This window comes from Clupea harengus, unplaced genomic scaffold, assembly GCF_900700415.2.
Source record: "Clupea harengus unplaced genomic scaffold, Ch_v2.0.2, whole genome shotgun sequence".
NCBI lineage: Eukaryota > Metazoa > Chordata > Actinopteri > Clupeiformes > Clupeidae > Clupea > Clupea harengus.
Window position 1 is genome coordinate 50,651 of NW_024879683.1, and position 19,046 is coordinate 69,696.

General features: G+C 44.9%; 1 protein-coding gene across 2 annotated transcripts in view; it reads right to left on the bottom strand.

The window, feature by feature from the left end:
- The window catches only part of LOC122129843 (connector enhancer of kinase suppressor of ras 3-like), a 45,196-nt gene extending 27,655 nt beyond the window's left edge, over nucleotides 1-17,541 (bottom strand). Inside the window, exons 1-2 of one of the 2 annotated variants that reach the window (XM_042704578.1) lie at nucleotides 16,927-17,541; nucleotides 4,223-4,386 (exon numbers count right to left, since the gene is read on the bottom strand). In XM_042704578.1, coding sequence (XP_042560512.1) covers nucleotides 4,223-4,386; nucleotides 16,927-16,987 — 225 coding nt within the window. In that variant the 5' untranslated portion in view covers nucleotides 16,988-17,541. The remainder of the gene's footprint in view (nucleotides 1-4,222; nucleotides 4,387-16,926) is intronic. The other variant, XM_042704579.1, reaches the window with a different exon arrangement.
- Nucleotides 17,542-19,046: the final 1,505 nt, after the last annotated feature.

Below are 19,046 nucleotides of genomic sequence, written 5' to 3' on the forward strand. Positions count from 1 at the left end.
TTTGCTGGTCAGTCAGTATGAAGTCATGTAGGAGGCACATCGGTCATCGGACTGAGGAGGCCATTAGTCAGGGCTTATCTCCAGGGAGGAATTCAGAATTCCCCTGCCCAGTAGGGGCCTGCACGTGCCCTCACCTGATTCCCATGAAGTGAGCAAAGGTCGCATTCCTGAAAGCTACTTCCTCATCGCACATTCCTGAAATTTGCGGTCCTTTCCCATTCACACAGATTAGCCTTGCAGGATCACCTGACAAACCGTGTGCTGTTGGACTGCTCTTGGCAGCTGGTCCTGGTTACACTGCACTACTGGTGAGAATGAACTGCATTTACAGTCAGGTCAACACTGAGGTTAAATAAGTGTAAGTACTACCACTAGGTTTCAGATCCAAATGCCCAATCTGAAGCTAGAGCGAACCCTCCGTGAGTCATTATTTTAATATAAAGAAGGTGAAGGAGAAAGACAAAATGTGGCAACCAGACAGCGGAATTTGACAGAAGAGTAGAAAGTGGTTTGGCAAACTACCATAAAGTCTAAACAAAAGCATCAGCAACTGTTACAACAAGGACACAGGCCAGATCAAAGCAGCCCATGAGCTGCTTTGTTGTGTCTGGCCTACAAAAACAAAAACAAAAACATGCTTCTCTTTGTTTGCTACTCGCTGCTGAGGTCTGGTGTGGAAGCCATTCTGCCGCTTGTTTTGGTTCAAATCTCAGACACCTCTTTTGGCGCCTTCATTAGTGCTATAATTGCTCCCAGACCCCGTGAGCCTCCTCCATACAGATGTCTTTAACTGTCCCACAACTGGCTTCCACTAGCAAGTGGCTTCCACGTCAGATTAGTTTTAAATTGAAAGCATTTGAAGGCCTTTGCTAGCTTGCCGTGTCAGCCCAAAGACAGCCTTGACAGGTTTACAGCCCGTGCCGCTTTGAAATCCTACATTTAGGAGGGCGCTGCGAGGAGACCCATGTCCTGCCGGTGGAGCCGCATGAAAAATGAAGCGGGACTCTAGAGACAGCAGGTCTCCACAGGTCCATGTGGTCAGAGGTGAGAACAGAAACCATCACCTGTCATGGCCATTGGGATACCACAAGGGGCTCAATGGGATGAGCTTCCCTGTTCTACAGGCACCGAGGCAAACTTCAGGTCTGCCCTGGTGACAGGTGGGGGTCCACATCTGTTTCCGACTCTCCCTGAGACTCACTCTGGAGTCTGGAGCAGTGGGAGAGAGAGTTCTCTTGCACTGGTAGAACACCACACTTTCCACCTCTCTCTTGGCTTAAAACAGCCTTAATGTCTATTCCAGCACTCCAAGACAATAGGTGGTTTCTTTCCGTAGAAAGGGCCACAAGTTTTTGGAAGATCACAAGGGAGGTGCAGGGTTTCAGAGGAGGTTCTGTTTAAGTCATAATGGGCCATGAATTCCGGCTTTTTTCATTAAAATATTTCATGACTCCTTTGTGAATGTAGCTTGTCCTGATGGCTTTTACCTCACAGGGGGATACCAGATCAAGACCTGAGAGTGGAAGATGATTCTAAACTAGAAAACGAGATGCTATATACTCTCTGTCAGGTCCAAGTCAGGCAGTGTACACTGCCAATGAATTGCAAAACTCCAAAAAGGCTTTGAAATGGTGAAGAGATTCATGCTCCAGGTTCAGCTCCATGCTCCATGTGTAATTTGAGATTACCTCTAGATTTTAGATATAAAATGTCAGATCTAATAACGAACATAATGCTATTTAGGCAGAAGCACCTTTGTGGCTAGATATGCTAAGCTTTCTTGCCAACAGTTGTCTGGGCTAAGACAAAAGGTAGGCCAGCTGAGCTTAGAACACTCCAAGCACAATAAGCCCTACTTATCAGGCCATATTGCAAAATGTGTCATGTGATACAGAGAGGTTCCTGTGTCCAAAAAGTGGGCAAGGAGAACAAGCCTTTTAAGACATTACATGACCTCTGCGGGGAAAATGGGGAAACTGAACATTTGAACCAGCTGTAGGTAATTTCCCTGGAGACTGCCAACTACACATCTCTCTCAGAGGTGTTGACCTTACCTTTGGAGGAAGTTAATAGGAACGAGAGGCCAACTTCCTTAGGAGGTAAAATAACCTCATGAAAAAAGCCTGTGACAAATAGCCAGAGTCATTGAAGGTGATGAGAACGGAGCTTTGATGAACTTCTCCCACTGTGACGATGGCCTTGTATTCCCTTTTCAAGGGGTCAGCGGACGTTCAGAGGCATCCCCCTCATATGTTCCTAGATCTTATTTGTGTGACTTACGCAACTCCTAATATCATTCTCAATTAATGGCGGGTTTATTTAAGATTACGTATCATGTCAGGGAACACAGTGAAAACAAAGGCCAAATTTATTAAGCGGATCAAAAGAAAACAATTTGGGCTTTACTGAAAGTGGTTGGCCTGGGAGGAATGGAATCTGGGACCAATTAGAGGATCTATATGGAGGGGCTCTGGACTTGTGGATGTATGGTATGGTTCATGTGTTATGACACGAGGCTATATCAAAGCTTTAGGCAAGCTGACTTTAAATGCTTCCAGGTGTCCTTTGCTTTCTCTACAAATGACTATACCTTATCTGTTAGGCAGCATATCACTGAGATCTACTGTCAAACTAGAGAATTCCAAAGCCATCTCATTTAGAAGATCATTTGTTTCTTCTAGCAGCCAAAAGGTTACAGCCATCTCCACATTTGGAAACTGTTTTGTCTGTCTGCGTAAGACCTTAGGGCATGAGTGGAACATCGGCCGACCCCATATAACTGTTAAAGTCTGCACTTGGATCAGGGCCTAACACTTATTTGGTGGCACAACTGTGGTAAGGCTGTCCCTGTTTGATTCGCACCACTTGTTTGGTTGTATTATGTAGTTGTGGTTGTATGTGTACATGCCTCTGTCAGGTACATATGTGTGAGCACAAACAGCTGTGCTCCAGCAGGAAATCATGATCAGCTGACAAACCAGGTGACGGCTAGCTTTAGTGTAGGACATTAAAAATGAAAATTCCTGCATTCCAGGCCCTATAAAATCAGCATAAGGTATCCATAGACCCATGAAAAGTCTCGTGCCAGTATAAACTAAAGCAAGAGTGAAGAGACTACAGGCAGTGGAACTAAAGGTAGTGCATGGCTTTATAAATATAGTATAAGAGTCATTACCATTGGGTATAAAAACATATCTCAATGAACTCATTCACATCAAACACCTCCTGGTTTAAGATTGAATCAGTCTCTGCTGACACGTGGCATTTTTTGACACAGGAAGTGGTAAAATCCAAATCAGTCCCATCTGCTCAAACAGAGTATTGGTGGGGACTGAGAGTTCACTTTGGATGTATTTAGCCTTTCAGCTTCTCTCTCCTCTGCACTTTCTCCTCTCTTTTCCCTCTCATTCCTCCGTTCCCCCCCTCTCTCGCTCTCCCTCCTTTGAAACTGTCCGGCTGGAGGTCTAGTTTAAGACAGTCTTGCCTGCAGTAAATCCACTGCTGGCAGTTTTTATGGTGGTCGGCCGACAAGCTAGTCAGATTCTAGCGCTCCAGGGAAGCCTCCAGAAGATTTACCCATGAGTCTCTGGTTGTGAGTTCAGACATTTTGTCTGGATGCTAAAAAACTAAACACTGAGGCCACATCCACCTATGGTTCGCTTATCATTTGATTTGACTTTCCATTACTGGTGGGACAGAATGAGAGGGAGACTCTTGTGTTCCACCAACAACACCACCACCACCGCATTGTGATAAAAGGCTGACAGCGTCATCAAACTACTTCTCCCAATTTCAGATAGCACCAAATAGCCAATAACTTTGGTGGCCTTTCCCTCTGTGAAAGTGCTCATATACACACCAAAGTGAGCAGTGTGGGAATGCCGAGAGGCTTTCTGCTCTAGTGATTCACTGCTGCACGAGGCTGAGGCAGCCAGACCAGTAACTGCTGCCCAGGACTGGCTGGTCCTAAGCAGGGGACAGAGGAGGGTGGGGTGAGGATAATGGCCCATAGTTTCCAGAGCTCCATCTCTGATCTCCCTTTAATGCTTGGATATGCTCCACCATCAGTCTCCGCCTGAATGCTTTCAGTGCCACAGGCTGCCATGACAAACAGTGACAAACACAACAGTGACAGGAGCTTGGGCACCACATTTTCACCCATTGAGGTCTTGGGCATTCAGATTTGCCAAGTTTAGGGAAACGTTTCTGTGGGCATACTAACCAGAGCACAGAGCAGGTCCACTGCCTCCAGGACCAGCTCTTGGTGTCCGATCCGGGACACCCCCAGCTCTTCCAGGTCCTGGTGAGAGATCTTCAGCAGCTGCTCCCCATTGATCTTCTCCCGCTCAAGGTTATGGATGTACTGCTGGAGGCTGTCATCTAGTCCTAGGAGAAAGGAAAGTCAAATATGGATAAAAGCATTCGAATAAGCACCTAATTCAATTCAAATATGAAAACTCTTAAAGTTTAAAGTTAAAGTTAAAGTTAAAAACACGGCCATGATTGTTGTGGTTATGCTGAATATGCCGGATAAGAACATGCGTGGCCGAATGACCTCTCGGTGTATTGACACAAACGTGCTGTCCAACGGTAAATCGGAAAGCGGGTTCCCCGTTTAACAGTTCCAAACAAGCAGGTGTGTCACTCGGATAGATGGAGAGAGATAACAGCAAAACCATAACAGATAGGAAAACAGCAGATAACAGCAGGCCCATAAACATCAGCGATTAGGCCTACATCTGGCCTCGAGTGCTTGGCTGGTTAAACAGTGAAAGTAAGGGTGTTGGGTCATCTCTGGTCACAGCCAGCTACTTTGAATTTGTTTAATGACCAATACTAGTCAGGCACCATTTTGTCCTGATAGACACAAAAAAAAGCTGAAGTAGAACCTGAAACCGAAACCTCTCATTTTATTCTTAGTTCTGTCCATTGCAGTTATTCCGGTCCTTCCCTAAGAAATATCAAAATAAGAAAACTGAGAATAATCAGATCAACGACCTAGTCTGCAGTTGGACTCCAAAGGAGGTCCCCATGCTACACAGCATACTGTACCTGTGTTAAGTCTCATTAAGATGCATCACGCTCAAGATCATAGGTTCTTCATTTCGTTTTCCATTTTGTATTCACTTGTATTTGTTTTCCCTTTTCGTATTGAATCCAGTCCGGGTGGATTTCATTTCTTGTTTAAAAAAAAAAACTAATGTGATATTTCTGTTTCTAATGTTTCTAGAATGTTTCTTTTTTTTTTTTTCAATAAAAAGAACGAACAAAAATCAGATCAAGGAGCAAACTGAAGTTAAAATCCCTGAATGGAGTTGGCAAACTTTTGTTTGGCCAAAGAATTGTCACTTGCTTGTTATATAATGGCCATGCTTCCTTGATCCTCTCAGAGAATGCAAATGGGCAAGCATGAATAAGAAAGGCTCAGCCCAGCTCTCACAGGATCTCACATCTGATCTACCACACAGACACAAACCCACATGCACGCATACAGATACACAGACAGACACACACACACACACACACACACACACACACACACATACAAACACCCATACACAGACACACACACACACACACACACACTTACTCTCACACACACACAGAAAAACAATGGCTCTCTCTCATTCCAGCCTGACCACCTCTGATGTGACAGCGGGGTAAAGAATGAGCTGGTGGGGGGTGGCTGGCAGGGTAGCGGAGGGTGTCGTCTCCCCTCTCAAAGGCAGCACTCAGAGGGGGCAGCTGCGGCGGGCTGGCCCAGAGCCCCGGTCCTCTGAAAAGCCTGTTAGCGGAGACACAGCTAAGGCTCTCAGTGTTAACAGCTAAATACACCTCCCTGCACCCTCCTCCACCCACCCACCCACCCCCCGCCCCCCTCCCATCATCCATCTCCTGAAGACAGGCCACCTCCAGAAAAGAGCTGTGTGGATTGTTGTGTGTTGAGAGGCACCCATGAAAAAGCCGTACGAGTAGTGGACAGTGTGACTGTCTGTGTGGGTCTGTGTGCTGCACAAGCCTGGCATGTTGAAGATGCTCTCCCAGTGTCGTCACACCCTGTGGCGTGTGATCCCGTTACAGAGAATGTGGATGAGCTGGAGCTCTCGAATGGACTGCTGTGTTTTGGGATCTGGTTTCAGATATTAAAGGAAGGCCTTCATCAAGCAGCCCTGGGGGCTGAGGGGTACTGCTCTAGGATGACATACAGAACACACACACACAGACACACAGACACACAGACACACACACAGACACACACACACACACACAGTTCAGCTGGTCTCATCAAGTGGTCTTATCCGCACAAAAGATAAGAGATTATGCCAGTCTGCACCATTAAGGCAATAAGTCGGTATCGGTTGCTGTCAAAACATTTTTCACATACTCTTCAGAGAATTCCCATGCAAGCAATGCTGAATTTGGGTTGTATCCATACTTGGACAGGATCAGGGCCGCAGGAATTCGCTTTAATGATTGACCACAACTGTAAGAGAGTGACCCCCAAATCAAAGTGGAAATGGCCCAAGACAAACAGAGACTCAAAATCTGCCCTCCACCAGATATACTGGAGAAATGGTAATAGAGGGGTGGAGAAGGGTCTTCTTTCAGGGTTCACACAGTCTGCTGGGGCTAAGCGGGCCTTTCCCGAGGAGCGGTGCCATTCTCCTTCGGATGTTTCCGGACACCGGCGACGAAGAGGGAGAGGAGAGCAGAGCTGGAATGCCTTTGAGTGATTACAGGGCTCATTCAAGGCCTCTCCTTTTTCTTTCATTACAGCACAACGTGGCTCCTCAACACTGGAATTAACATCTCTCCCAAGCGCCGCTAATGAGAACCCTTCAGTGTGACTGCAGCCGATGGCCGGCACAAAGGGGCTCTGCATCGCCATTGCTGTCTTTCTACAAAACAAGGATAAAAAAGTAACAACACAGCCGCCTGACTATTCCTCTTTTGAGAACGGGTACAAATTCCACAAGCCTTCTTCATTCCCTCTTCATGGGGACTCTGGAATCTCAGGTCCCCCACAGACCCCACCTCATGGGTGTCGGTGTGTAATTGGGTTGTTTTGAAGCGGGGCCGCTCTAATGACCACCCGCGTGAGCCTCCATCCCACCTGCCTGCTGTCTCCCCCCCAAGCAACTCTAATGGCTTTAATTGAGAAGTCCCCTACAAGCAGAGACCAGGGAAACATTCAAAACACAACCCATCTTTCCCATAGGTCCACACACACACACACACACACACACACACACACACACACACACACACACACACACACACACACACACACACACACACACACACACACACACACACACACACACACACACACACACAGAGAGAGAGGAAAAGAGAGAGAGCGAGTTCTCACAGAGAGCTGATACAGCATTTTATAACACTGTGCGAAAGAGATCAATGGCTTTAGGGTGTGTGATTGAGACTATCAGTTTCAGATGGTGAGGTAAACACAAAAGGGGAAGATAGTGTGTCACATTAGTGTGACTTGAACAAAGGGGGAGATCTTTTCAGAGCATGAGAACGTGCTTCTGAAAGAGAAGGAGAAAACGGTTTTATTGAAATCATAAGAAACACTTAAGGTTTTCTTTCAGTCATAGCCCTGGACTGATGTTGTGAGTCACATTTAAGCCACTGGTTGTTGTTCTTTTGTGTCATTCACTAAAATAATCATTTTCTAATGACTATAAATAAAGCGCTTCTAGTGGATGTAGTAGAATCATTTGATTTGGATAACACGTACCTCTTCACAGTTTACTAATTCAGATCTTTTCCATCTGAAAAATATTTGTACTTTTGAAAGAGCAGTTAAAGGACTGTTTTTTTTTGGTTTAGATGCAAATATGGAATTTCAACATCTTAACAGCTGATCCTATGACAGCCATGAGCCATGCATTGCATGCATTGGCCCCAACATCCACCAACAGGGATCACATAGTCTGAGGGCCACAACATCCAACAACAGGTATCACATACACCGAGGGCCACATATGGCTTGATGCTGACTTGGGGTATTTTCTCTGTAACTTGAGGAGCAGGGTCCCCTTTGAAAGCCCGATTGATTTTCACAACAAAGGAGGATGACTGGCTCGGCTCAGCCCGGCCCCAATAATCCTGTCATTAGCAGTGTGCCCTTCCATAAGCATAACCTCAGAGGGCAACAAGGTTGGGAGGATACGGCCAGGGCCCAGGGGACACCTGCTGGCCTCCCTGTGGACTAATGCAGATATGCCCCACAGATTCTCAATGGTTAGGCATTGATACTGCAAAGAACACCAGGTCCATGATGGCTTGTCCATGATGGCTGAAACCCCCTCTCCTGGTCCTGTTGACCCCACCATCAGGACATTAGCAGACTCCTTTTGGCAGCAGCTCCATCTGCACCCCTTCCGCTGCCTCTCTGCCGTTCAAATCGATGATCCCAAACACTTCCTGACTAACATCCTTAGGAAGTACAGAAACAGCAGGCCTCTGTTTCTTTATTTTGAAGACCAAGCCCTTGAATTTTGGGGGGGAAAAAACAAGGAATGTTCTTCTGAGCCAGACCATTTGAGATACATGATAATCTTGTGATTAACCCAGTTCACAAGTCTTTGTGAATTGTATTTTCTGGACAGAACACCAACTCAACACTGACTTGTGCAGATCTAATATAACAACCAATTCCAACAGATCCCTGTACAACAATATATGGACAATCATGCTTTCTCCTTGAATGCACATAAGATCAATGTTGTCTTATGGATTTTGACCCTAAGACAGGCTTTAGCCTGATGGTGAACCTGATGCCCTCTGAGCTCCAGCTTCTGGGTGACACGCACATCTGCTCCGGCAGGAAACACCCCAGTGCTCCTCCCTCTCACAATCTGGATGCTAACTCCCCAACCTTCCCCCTCATCCCCCTCATCCTCCTCTTCTGCCCCTCACCCAGCCACCTCCTTCAATCCACACAAACCCCATCTGCCTTCTACTTCCGTGTATGGAGCAGAGGAGGCTTACGTTCTCAGGGTTTGATTACACGAGAGAGAAAGAAGCTTTCCTCAACTCCCAGAGAGCAGCCCTCCTCCCTCCCGCTGGGACTCCTGCCCCGTCTACCCCCTCCTGGGCCTGGCCGTGGCCTGCCACCGGCGGACACTGGGAAAGCCAGTGTGTGCACAATAGCGCTGTCACTGTAACCCTCTCTCCCCCATTTTATTTAGACTTCCAGTGAACCTGTGGGGATCGAAGGAATGTCTATTGTTCTCCCAAGGCGTCCCATTGTGGGAATTCCAGCGGGCCACAATGCCATTCTCTGGGTAGAGATTCAGGCCTGCGCAGGCTGCAAGCGCTGTAATTAAAAAAAAGCTTACTGAATGTGCAAAGCTGACCCTCTAATGCATGACTTCACAGGGCCAAAACAAAACCCACACAGGAGCCCGTGTGAATGGGACAGTTACATAAGGGTCGGACACTGTCTGCTGTGTGAATCAACAGCCCCTTCAGTTATCATAAATGTCTCTAAAATCATCATCCAATCCACAGTTTAGCAATGCCAACTGCTCAAAGATAAGAGGGCTGAGACGGCAAACTCCTAAATAGGTGGAGTGGGGATGTGAAGTGTGGGTCAGCCCACAGGGATGTTTCTGAAGAAAGTGAGCGATTTGAGGATTGATGCTCAAAGACTCACAGCTCTAATGGCAAAATAAACTAGTCAGTTGACCTGCACTTCCTCAGCAGCCTCACTGTACTGTCAACAGGGGACACTGAGCCACTGATGGGCTGAAGGATAAGGCTGACACTGCTCCAGGCCTTGGTGAGGTCGGGAGTTTCGACTGCTGGGGAGGTTCTCTCTTTGACCTATTGGCCAATAATGCAAGTGACTAATGCGGTGGTGGTATGGGGGTGAGAGAGAAAGAGGGCCTTGGGCACAGAGGAAACCTCTCTAACAGGTTCACTTAGCATCAGGTACGTCAACCTGGAGGCTGATGGAAATGGGGGGGGGGGGGGAGTAGGCGTCAGCACTCTCAGTTTAGCCGTTCCCATAATTTGTTCAACTTTTGCTTAGCTTTACTTTAACAAACTAAATAAAACTATGGACAAATACAAAGACTTTTTAAGTTTGAGACCTTTCAGAAGAATTTAACCTTTTCCTTGGACGTACCTATTAAGCCTAAGTTCTGGTATCTGTCTCACCTCTTTAGGCCCACCTACTGAATCATGCTTCTTGTATGAGATGGGACTGATGTCTGGGGGCCTGTGTAATGCTAGTGGTTTTGGAAACTGGTCTCAGCCACACACACATAAACACTCATCACTCACCGGCAGGGAAACCATGGCGCTCGTTACCACTCTCATAAACAACTGTGAGAGCAGCTTAGTAACAACGGGCGACAAAAATGTCCCCAGTGTTTTAACATTGGACTCAGACCTCTTAGCAGACCAAGTGCTGTTGCTGTTTTTTTTTTAAAGAATGACTTCTACAGCCGCAATGCAAGAAAATGTCTCAATTGAAAGTGGTTTTCAGAGAGAAAATACAAAGATGAGTGTCTGAACCATTGTCTACAACAATCAGACTACCACACTTAAACCAAGGCCACAATTATTGCGGCAAACCCAAAATGACTGTCACACCGACGCACCACCCAAAAAAAACTCCATCAGCCATAGCAATGTGTTTCGTGATGTTTTAGATTACAATCTTGGTGGCCCACTTAGCCATTGTTCAGGAATCTGTTGCTTTGTTGTGAAAACCAGTTTAACCTATAAACAACCTTGAGGGAGCACAATATGCCTTCCTCATTCCGTAGATCAAGTAACATCAAAAGAAGTAACATCAAAAGAAAAGTATTTTTCCAAACCATGCCATGAACCTGAGCACTCTAATCAAAACAGTTCTGTGGAACCACGTTTGGCTTAGAGTTTACATAGATGGGCCATGTCATGAAAAAAAAAAGATACCTTGAATCAGATAAGTTTCTTCTGATACAAATACACCAATGAAGCTGGCACATTTTCTCAGGCTTCTGCACAATCAGCTGGTCTAATTGGGAGCGATTTTCCAGTGGATGCATTTTCTCAAGAGTTAAATCCAGCATTAACAGCAAACTCTTGTGGTTGTGCCAAGCTAAGGGCCAACGCTGGGTAATGGAGAGTCTCTGATTGCATGCTAGCCGGGGGGGAAACAAACACATGCAAGGCCATGCCACTATGGCAACAGGTTTTGTGGGAGACAGGGGAAGCACGCTTTAGAACAAGATTTACAGCCCACGCCCCTTTGGGTCGCGGAAGGAGGAGATGAGGGTCAAACTGATTGACTGCCGTGCTGTTCAAGCCAACCCGCACATAAAACACTTCCAGGCTTTGAACACCATTGGGTCACAATAGAGACGTGTCATCAATGACACATATTTACTCTACTGCTGGTATGTAGGGTGCTACAGAGACTACATCTCATAGCACCTTACCACAGTGGCTCATATAAATCCCTGATAGCCAGGGAAGCGGAGGCAATCACAGCTGGGCCAGATCTGATCCAGGACCAGCTGGTAACCGGGATGCCGCTTGATGTCACTGTCACTTTGAATCTGTCTCGTCTGGGGCGCCTGAGCTGTGAACTGATCCTGAAGCTGTGGGTTTTCAGGAGCCTGGGAACACGACTGATGCCTGGTGGTGCTGATGAGTCAGACGAATCGTGATCTGCTATCTGTGAAGGACAGCATGACTGCCTGATCCCGACATCTACAGGGGAAGAACTGAGTCACCGTCGTGACGTCACACGGGGAGCCTTGCAGCACACTCAGTCACGCAAAACTGAAAGGCTACAAGAACTACCGGTTTCAGCGACACATTGGCGTGTTGACGTCACACTAACAGACGGATCAACACATGCAGAGAGACGCACAAAGTTTATTTTTGTGGATTCACAATAACTCTCCTTTATCCACAAAACTCATACTACTTTGTCCTACATAGTACATATATAGTATAGTCCCACACACTACTTTGTCCTATATAGTATATGCACAGAGCAATCTATATTGACAAAATGTTTTCACTTTGGATACAGTTACCAGTTATTATAAATATTTGAAAAGTATACCATTGTATTGGTAAACAAAGTGTAACCTGTAGATGTTTGCCTGGATGCAGACCTGCTACTACATGTTTACCTGCTGTTCCCTCCCTCCCCCCACCCCCTCACTGTCCCTGGCCTTGTTCCTCTTTCATGCGCTACCTTCCCCCTGGGCCGGCCTCAGGCCGCAGGCCACCCACCTTCCTCTTAACCTGGGTTTCATGTTCCCATCACAAAAGAGTTTGCTTTTCTCGTCAGGCACCACGTGTTTGTACTTTGGCATTTAGTTCCCGCAATAAAACCCGCAATGAAAATGCTAAAATGTTAATGTTTATTTACTTAATTATGTATTCAATATGAATTAAATGTATGTATGTATGTAATGTTTATTTATTTACTTATTTAACGATCATAAATACATCTGAAATCAAATGAAATACAGACTAATGTGTTTGCCTCTACGCACTAATGTACTCATGTGAGTGATTTGAACAATCTTGTCAAAATTCAGCTAGGTCAATTCCTGACATTCTGATTTCAGCATTGACTGGACAACAGGCACAGGGAAGCACAATAACAAAAGGCTGACTGGTTACTGGCATCTCGTTTTCCCCATAGTACCTAACAGAGGCAGGAGAGAATCAAGACGAGATTTCCCAGAATGCCGTGCTTCACATGCTTTGTATTTGTGCAGGAACACCCTTCCCCTGTTTACTCAAGTGCAGGTGTTGGATGAGGGACTATTATGCGTTGACCTTTCCAAGCGCTCAGAAACACATTAAATGCTTCTGTATTTTCCTAAGCAGTGTAAACTCTATATAGTCTTTACCTTCTACTGATCAGTGTGATCCCAGTCAGCTTTGATTGAGTCCGTTGTGAATGACAGAAGTTCTTCACTGAGGAGCAAAGGTGTTTCAGTGTTGCCTGAAACTTGGACAGATCTCTGACAATTCCTGAAAAAGTCCCCTATAAAACATCTTCAGGCGAAACAGGGCAAAGCTTCCCATATGTAGGTTAACTACAGCATGGAACGAGTTAAACAGATACCGGACCTGTTTTACAATAGATTTAGTCATGTGAGGGGGTGAAAGAGGACATGTTCAGACATGCTCCTTCACAAAAAAAGGATTTCCATTATTACTATGCAAAATATCTTTATGTGATGAAACCAATATTATTTAAAAAGGTCTTCTATCCATAGTATACAAAGCACATGAAAATCACCAGTGTTTTTCTATTTAATTTGACAAGAATCACAAGACATTCCTGCCTTTGAAAATCATACACAGCTCAGTGACTGACTACAAGTGCATAAAAGGACATTAAAAATGTTTTTGTTCATGAATCACTGAAGCGGCTGTTTTGCTTTGGTAGCAGGCAACATTCTTGTCATACTCTTTAGTTATTTAAACATGTTCCAGTCCATGTGGTTTTGTTGGGCTTAAAAACTACCGTCTCTCTCTCTGGACTGGAAATAAGCCACTTCTCACAAATAAACTCCACTTGCTGGACAAAACTTCCCAACTACATACATACATACATACACACATATATATATATATATATATATATATATATATATATATATATATATATATATATATATAAATATAAATAATATATATATATATTCTGTGGCAATGCTGAAAATAGACAATGTGATATTGGTTTCTGTTGCATGTTTTTTTATTAACAGGCACTTGCACAAGCTGTTGTCCAACTCCTATCCTTTCAGACAGCTGGGACACATGATGCAAGACACTAGCACCACATATTCAGTGATGCCCCAGGTCCATTTGGGCATCTGTACAGTAGATGACCACAGAATGAAACATTCCAGTGTTCAGAAGAACAGCAAGCTGGAAAGCTGCCAAAAGCAAGCATTAGGCATGACCGTGGGCCTCCGCAGCATTCCCAACCTCTCTCAGGGAATTCCATCGATCCAGTGGATTAAGGCACCAGCCTCGACACAGCCTGCCGTGTCCTGTCCATCTCTCTGCATGACTAAGCAACTATGGATGTGCACTGACCCTTGGGTGCCGTGCTACCTGAGGTTGCATTTTTCCCGTTGCGCTAAGTCCTGTGATTTTAGAGGCCAATGCTATTATGGGACAGAGAGAGCCAACCTCACCCTTCCCTAAGCTCAGATGATCTCCAGATTTGCATAGGATGCAGGGAGAGCCGGCGTGGAGAGCCAGCTGACTTGGCACAGGAGCAGGTGACCTTTTATCACATTAGAAAAGCCATACCAAACAGCAGCAATGACTCTGGAGATCATTTGGGCATCTATCGTGAGGATTTTGTGACCTTTTAGGACAAACTGATAGACTGAAGATAGAGGGAAGAACTAATTGTGTGTATTTCTAATCAATGACTTAGAGCAACAACTACTAAATTGTCATTGAAAGGGCAATATGTTTGCACTCACACCAATTAGGTCCAAATTTGAACACTACCCTGGAGGAATCTCACTCTGTAACTACACCTGCCAAACACGACCACTCCTCAACATGCAGCACTAAATGCTGGTTTCCAAGTTGTGGCTTAGAGATCCAAACATGTAGCAGCTAAGGCACAGGGAGTAGTGCACAAAAGAGCATGACTAAATGGAATACCTAGAATTTAGGAGGGAGGTTGCACAAGTAATTTGTGTCACATCCTTTGTCATGGTTGACTCATCTTCATGGATGATACATCTTCCTCGTCAGGCTGACTCATCAAAGACATAGCAGAGTAATTAACATTGTAATGAATTAAAACTCTTCCACACACAACAGTCAGAACTGTGCGGCGGAGACAGGCCTTCTGACCTTATGAAGCCTCTCACTGGCAGGGCTCGTTACCCTAACACACCTGATAAGAGTCACAGCTGCCTCCTCCAAAGCCCCTTCAGATAACGCCTTCCCACCACTGGTTCTACACATGCGTCCTTTCACACATGCACGGACACACTTTGGATGGGCACACACAAACGTTCCAGGGACCTGCGGCATATCGGGGGTGACCACAAGGTGACCAGGTTTGGCCATGCCCAGAGTGGCCGATGCCCTGCCTGTACTTCAGACCTCTCCATCCCGGTCACCTTAAAGGCCCAGATGTAGGGCACTAGATCATCCACTCTCTAATCATGGTCCGCTACCTAAAAATAAACCAATGACAACATTTCTCACGCCCTTTACAATACTATGACCCAGGATTCCCAGAGTCCAGGCAGTGAAATATTTGCTCGTGGGGAAGATTTTTGGGGGATTCCAGAACTGCGTGTATTTTGAAGGATATGTTTCAGTTCTGGTTGATAAATCGTGTGCCCTTTGAACTTGCTTTGGGGGATCACTGCAGTTGTGCTAGTGTTTGAGATACTCCAGCAACTTGGAGAGGCATGAAAGGCACGTAGCAGCAGTGTCTCCCTGAGGAGTGTGAGTTGGCCCAGGAGGGAGAGACAGTGGAGTGGGTGGGGGAAACTATTCACCAGGATTTCAGCATTTTCAGAATAACATTCTGCGCATTGCATTCTGACGTTTAACAGTGGGAGTATGATGCGTAGTTCCACACTATATTCGGATCATGACTCAACAGTCTTCAGATTCGATGTGTGCATGCTTATGTGTGCCAATTTAAAATTAATAAATAATAACAAAATAATCCGCTCATAGACTGACCCTGGACAACCCCAAGATACTGATACAGTGAGATCATCACCACCATCATCATCATCATCATCATCCAGCTACTGTTGCACCCCCTATTCAAATCAAACTAAAATCCACAAAAGCATCAGCTCAGGAGAGAAAACCAGGTTTGGTGGGTCTGAGAGTAAACCCACAAGGAAATCGCACATCAGCTTTCTAGACTGGTCCACCATGCAAGGTCTCATACAAACCCAATGATTGGTAATACTGAGAGTGGCAGTTTACATTGTTAATCCTTTATGAGCTTGGTTGTAACATACATTCATACACTATGCATTCAGAACTCAAGTTTCAGTGGAAAGGCTACTGTGGGTGCTAAGAACAAAATAGCAAAGTGGTGAGGTCACTCTCATAGCAAGCATACTTCGTTATGCTTAGAGGGAAGTTTGTTTGCTGAGACGGTTTCACTGCGTGGTTCTTGATATGGAATGCATGGAATTTTCAAGAAGCTTTCAAAGGTTTCAAAAGTAATAGGAAATTTACTTTTACACAACTTTTAGGAAATGCACGTCTGGCGTCTGTCTTGAGATTAACTTAATTATTTGTGTCCCATCTCCAATACCAACAAGTGACAGGCTATGTTTATAAGCATCAATCTGCGATTTCAAATCGTTGACTTCACTCATTTGTAAACTTTATACGGTATTGGGACAGCCCTCAGGGGTGCGATAGACCAGGCTCTCAGTATTTTGTAACCTTCAACACGAAAGTTTGCAACAAGTGCATTTTTAGGCAACTATTCCAGACAGCAGTCTACCACACGCTTCAAGCTGAACTTGGTTGAAGAATTAGTATCTATCCACGACCGTGAAAACATTCCAGAACATAACACTTTGTGACAACCCGGGAGAATTAAAGGTTTGTAAACAAAACCTGGATCAGCAGCAGTAGGGACATCCTTAAAAGACATAATTTGCGGTCACGTATCACCATACTTATAATAACGTTACATGGCAGGCCTAGTAGATCACAAGGCGTCCACAGTTGTTTAACAAGTTAGTCACGGACCAGTGGCAAGTTGCTGAATAGGAAGCTGGTTTCTACGAAACCAGAGGTTGGCAAAACAAAGCTGGGAGAGACGCGACTGCTCCGAAAAAGATAAACGTGTGCGGCAAATTTATAACCAAGACCATATATTGAGATGAACACATAACCTGTCGATCCTCTTACCTCTCATCCAGTCGACAACTTGTTTTGGCGTCCACTTCGTTATGGGCTCCATTGCTTGCATTTTTAAAGAACCGTCTATGTATCAAAACTTCATCGCGTGTTTCAGTCCGTCTGGTTGACTGGATGAATGCTACTCAATGCACTGTTGTGATAGTTCCATGCCCTGTCAATATGTTCAACAGCCGCCTCCTACAGTGAGCCGAACACTTGGCGTTTGGTAACTTTCATTCACGCATGGCTCCGAGACAAGCAGGCGGAGTAAAAAGTCTCGGGGGTTTACCCGCGGTTCAAGTTGCACTAGCCTATCTAATCCATCCCTCAAACCAACTCGCTTCAGCTTGAACGGGGGAGGAGCGTGTCCAGCGAATCCTCTATGATAATGCAGTGCTGAAGGTTAATGAACGATTTTAAGTCATTAGGCTACCCAGTAAATAAGATCAAAACTTACATGCAAATAGCAGGAGCCTAATATGCTTCTCTGGTTTAGGTCCAAAATCAAAAATATTTTACAATCTAACATCAGTCCTTTTAGTCGATTACGGCAAACGCTGAAGATCTCCAGTCACGCTGTTTGGACTAATGATGGGCTGTTTATAACGATGATCCTAAATCGAAATGAGTATGTCAGTTCCGTGGCGATAAGAGACAGAGAAAACACTTGCGTTCATGATGGAGTAATACCAACTCACAAGCGCCCTCTGTTGGCTTAATGAAACAGTGGTTTCAACTCTAGTTGGGTGATGCTTAAATATTTGGCGCAATGTTAACTCTATGGAGGTGTTATACAGTAGTCACAATACAAAATGTGTCAAATTTAGCTTATTTGGACTGTCATTCTTTCAATCCACACAAAGCCAAATAAAATAAATGGGTATTCTTCCTTCACTTAAAAAAAAACATTAAGCTTATCTGTCATGTTTACCATGGCAGGGGCATTATGCTGGCTATAGGCATGGGAGGATACATTTATTCCTGTCACTGAACTGAGCAGTTAACATGAAGCATTAACATTATGCCAGCATTGTCATTAACTGTGGGCGGATGTGCCCAATCAAAATCTCCCTTTGGTTTGAAAGGAACAAGATTTTTTCCTGTTTTGGTGTAACAAACCATTTGAATTGTGAAAGCAGAAAGGCATCTGCCTTTTGTGTACTGGCTTCGAGGAGGTCCTCAGTGTTAATCCTTATCCCCTTGTTTCCTTTTATGTTGTTGGGTGTTGCCGAGCAAATCCCTTTTTTTATAGCATTTCCCAACTTTCCCAGGGGGAGGATGGAAAATAGCATGACAACTTGCCAGGACCACACCCTACTTTCTGCTCCACAAGTCAAGTAAACCTTACACTTGTGAAAAACTTAAGAGATGAAAAGCAACAGTCTTTTTCATCAGTTGCATCAAAGATGGCAAAGTATGGGAACCAAATATATGAAGAAGTTGCCTTTAATGAAGTTTATGCAAAATGCTAGTAATTTATTTGAACTCACAGATAAAGATTAAAGACAAAGACAAAAGTCAGGGAGAATGTATATATGTGTGGAGCATGAGCACAGAAAGGTTAAAAGTTTGATTTGTTTAAAAGAACGTTCACAGAAGAAGCATGCCTTTCACTGCTTATATCATATTCTTCACGCCAACACATACACTAAAGCACAACACACTATCCTAAACACGTATGTATCTGTGTATGAGATCTCTGTTTTGTCTACAAGGCTGTGTGGGTCCTCTGCACTTGTGCTAACAGGTACAGATACTACCGTTAAGCATGGGTGGGGCTAATGTACACACTAATGTGCACACACACACACATGCACACACACACACACAAACAGACATAACAGATGGCGTGTCCTTTGTGTCACATTGTACCTTACACAACCAGGGAGAGTCCAAATCTGCCACACAGTCCCGCTACACAGCTGGAGAATAAGTCAGTGAATCAGTGTTCACCTGCAATTACACTTCAGCACATAGCAATTTGCTCACAGGCAATAAAATACTGCAAGCAGGTACACTGCAATTACTTCTGCTTTTTTTTTACCACAACCATAAGATTTCCCCTGGGATAAACTGTACACAGGTACCCGGGTGGAGGCCATCTCCCCATCTGTCAGCACAGGGAGCCT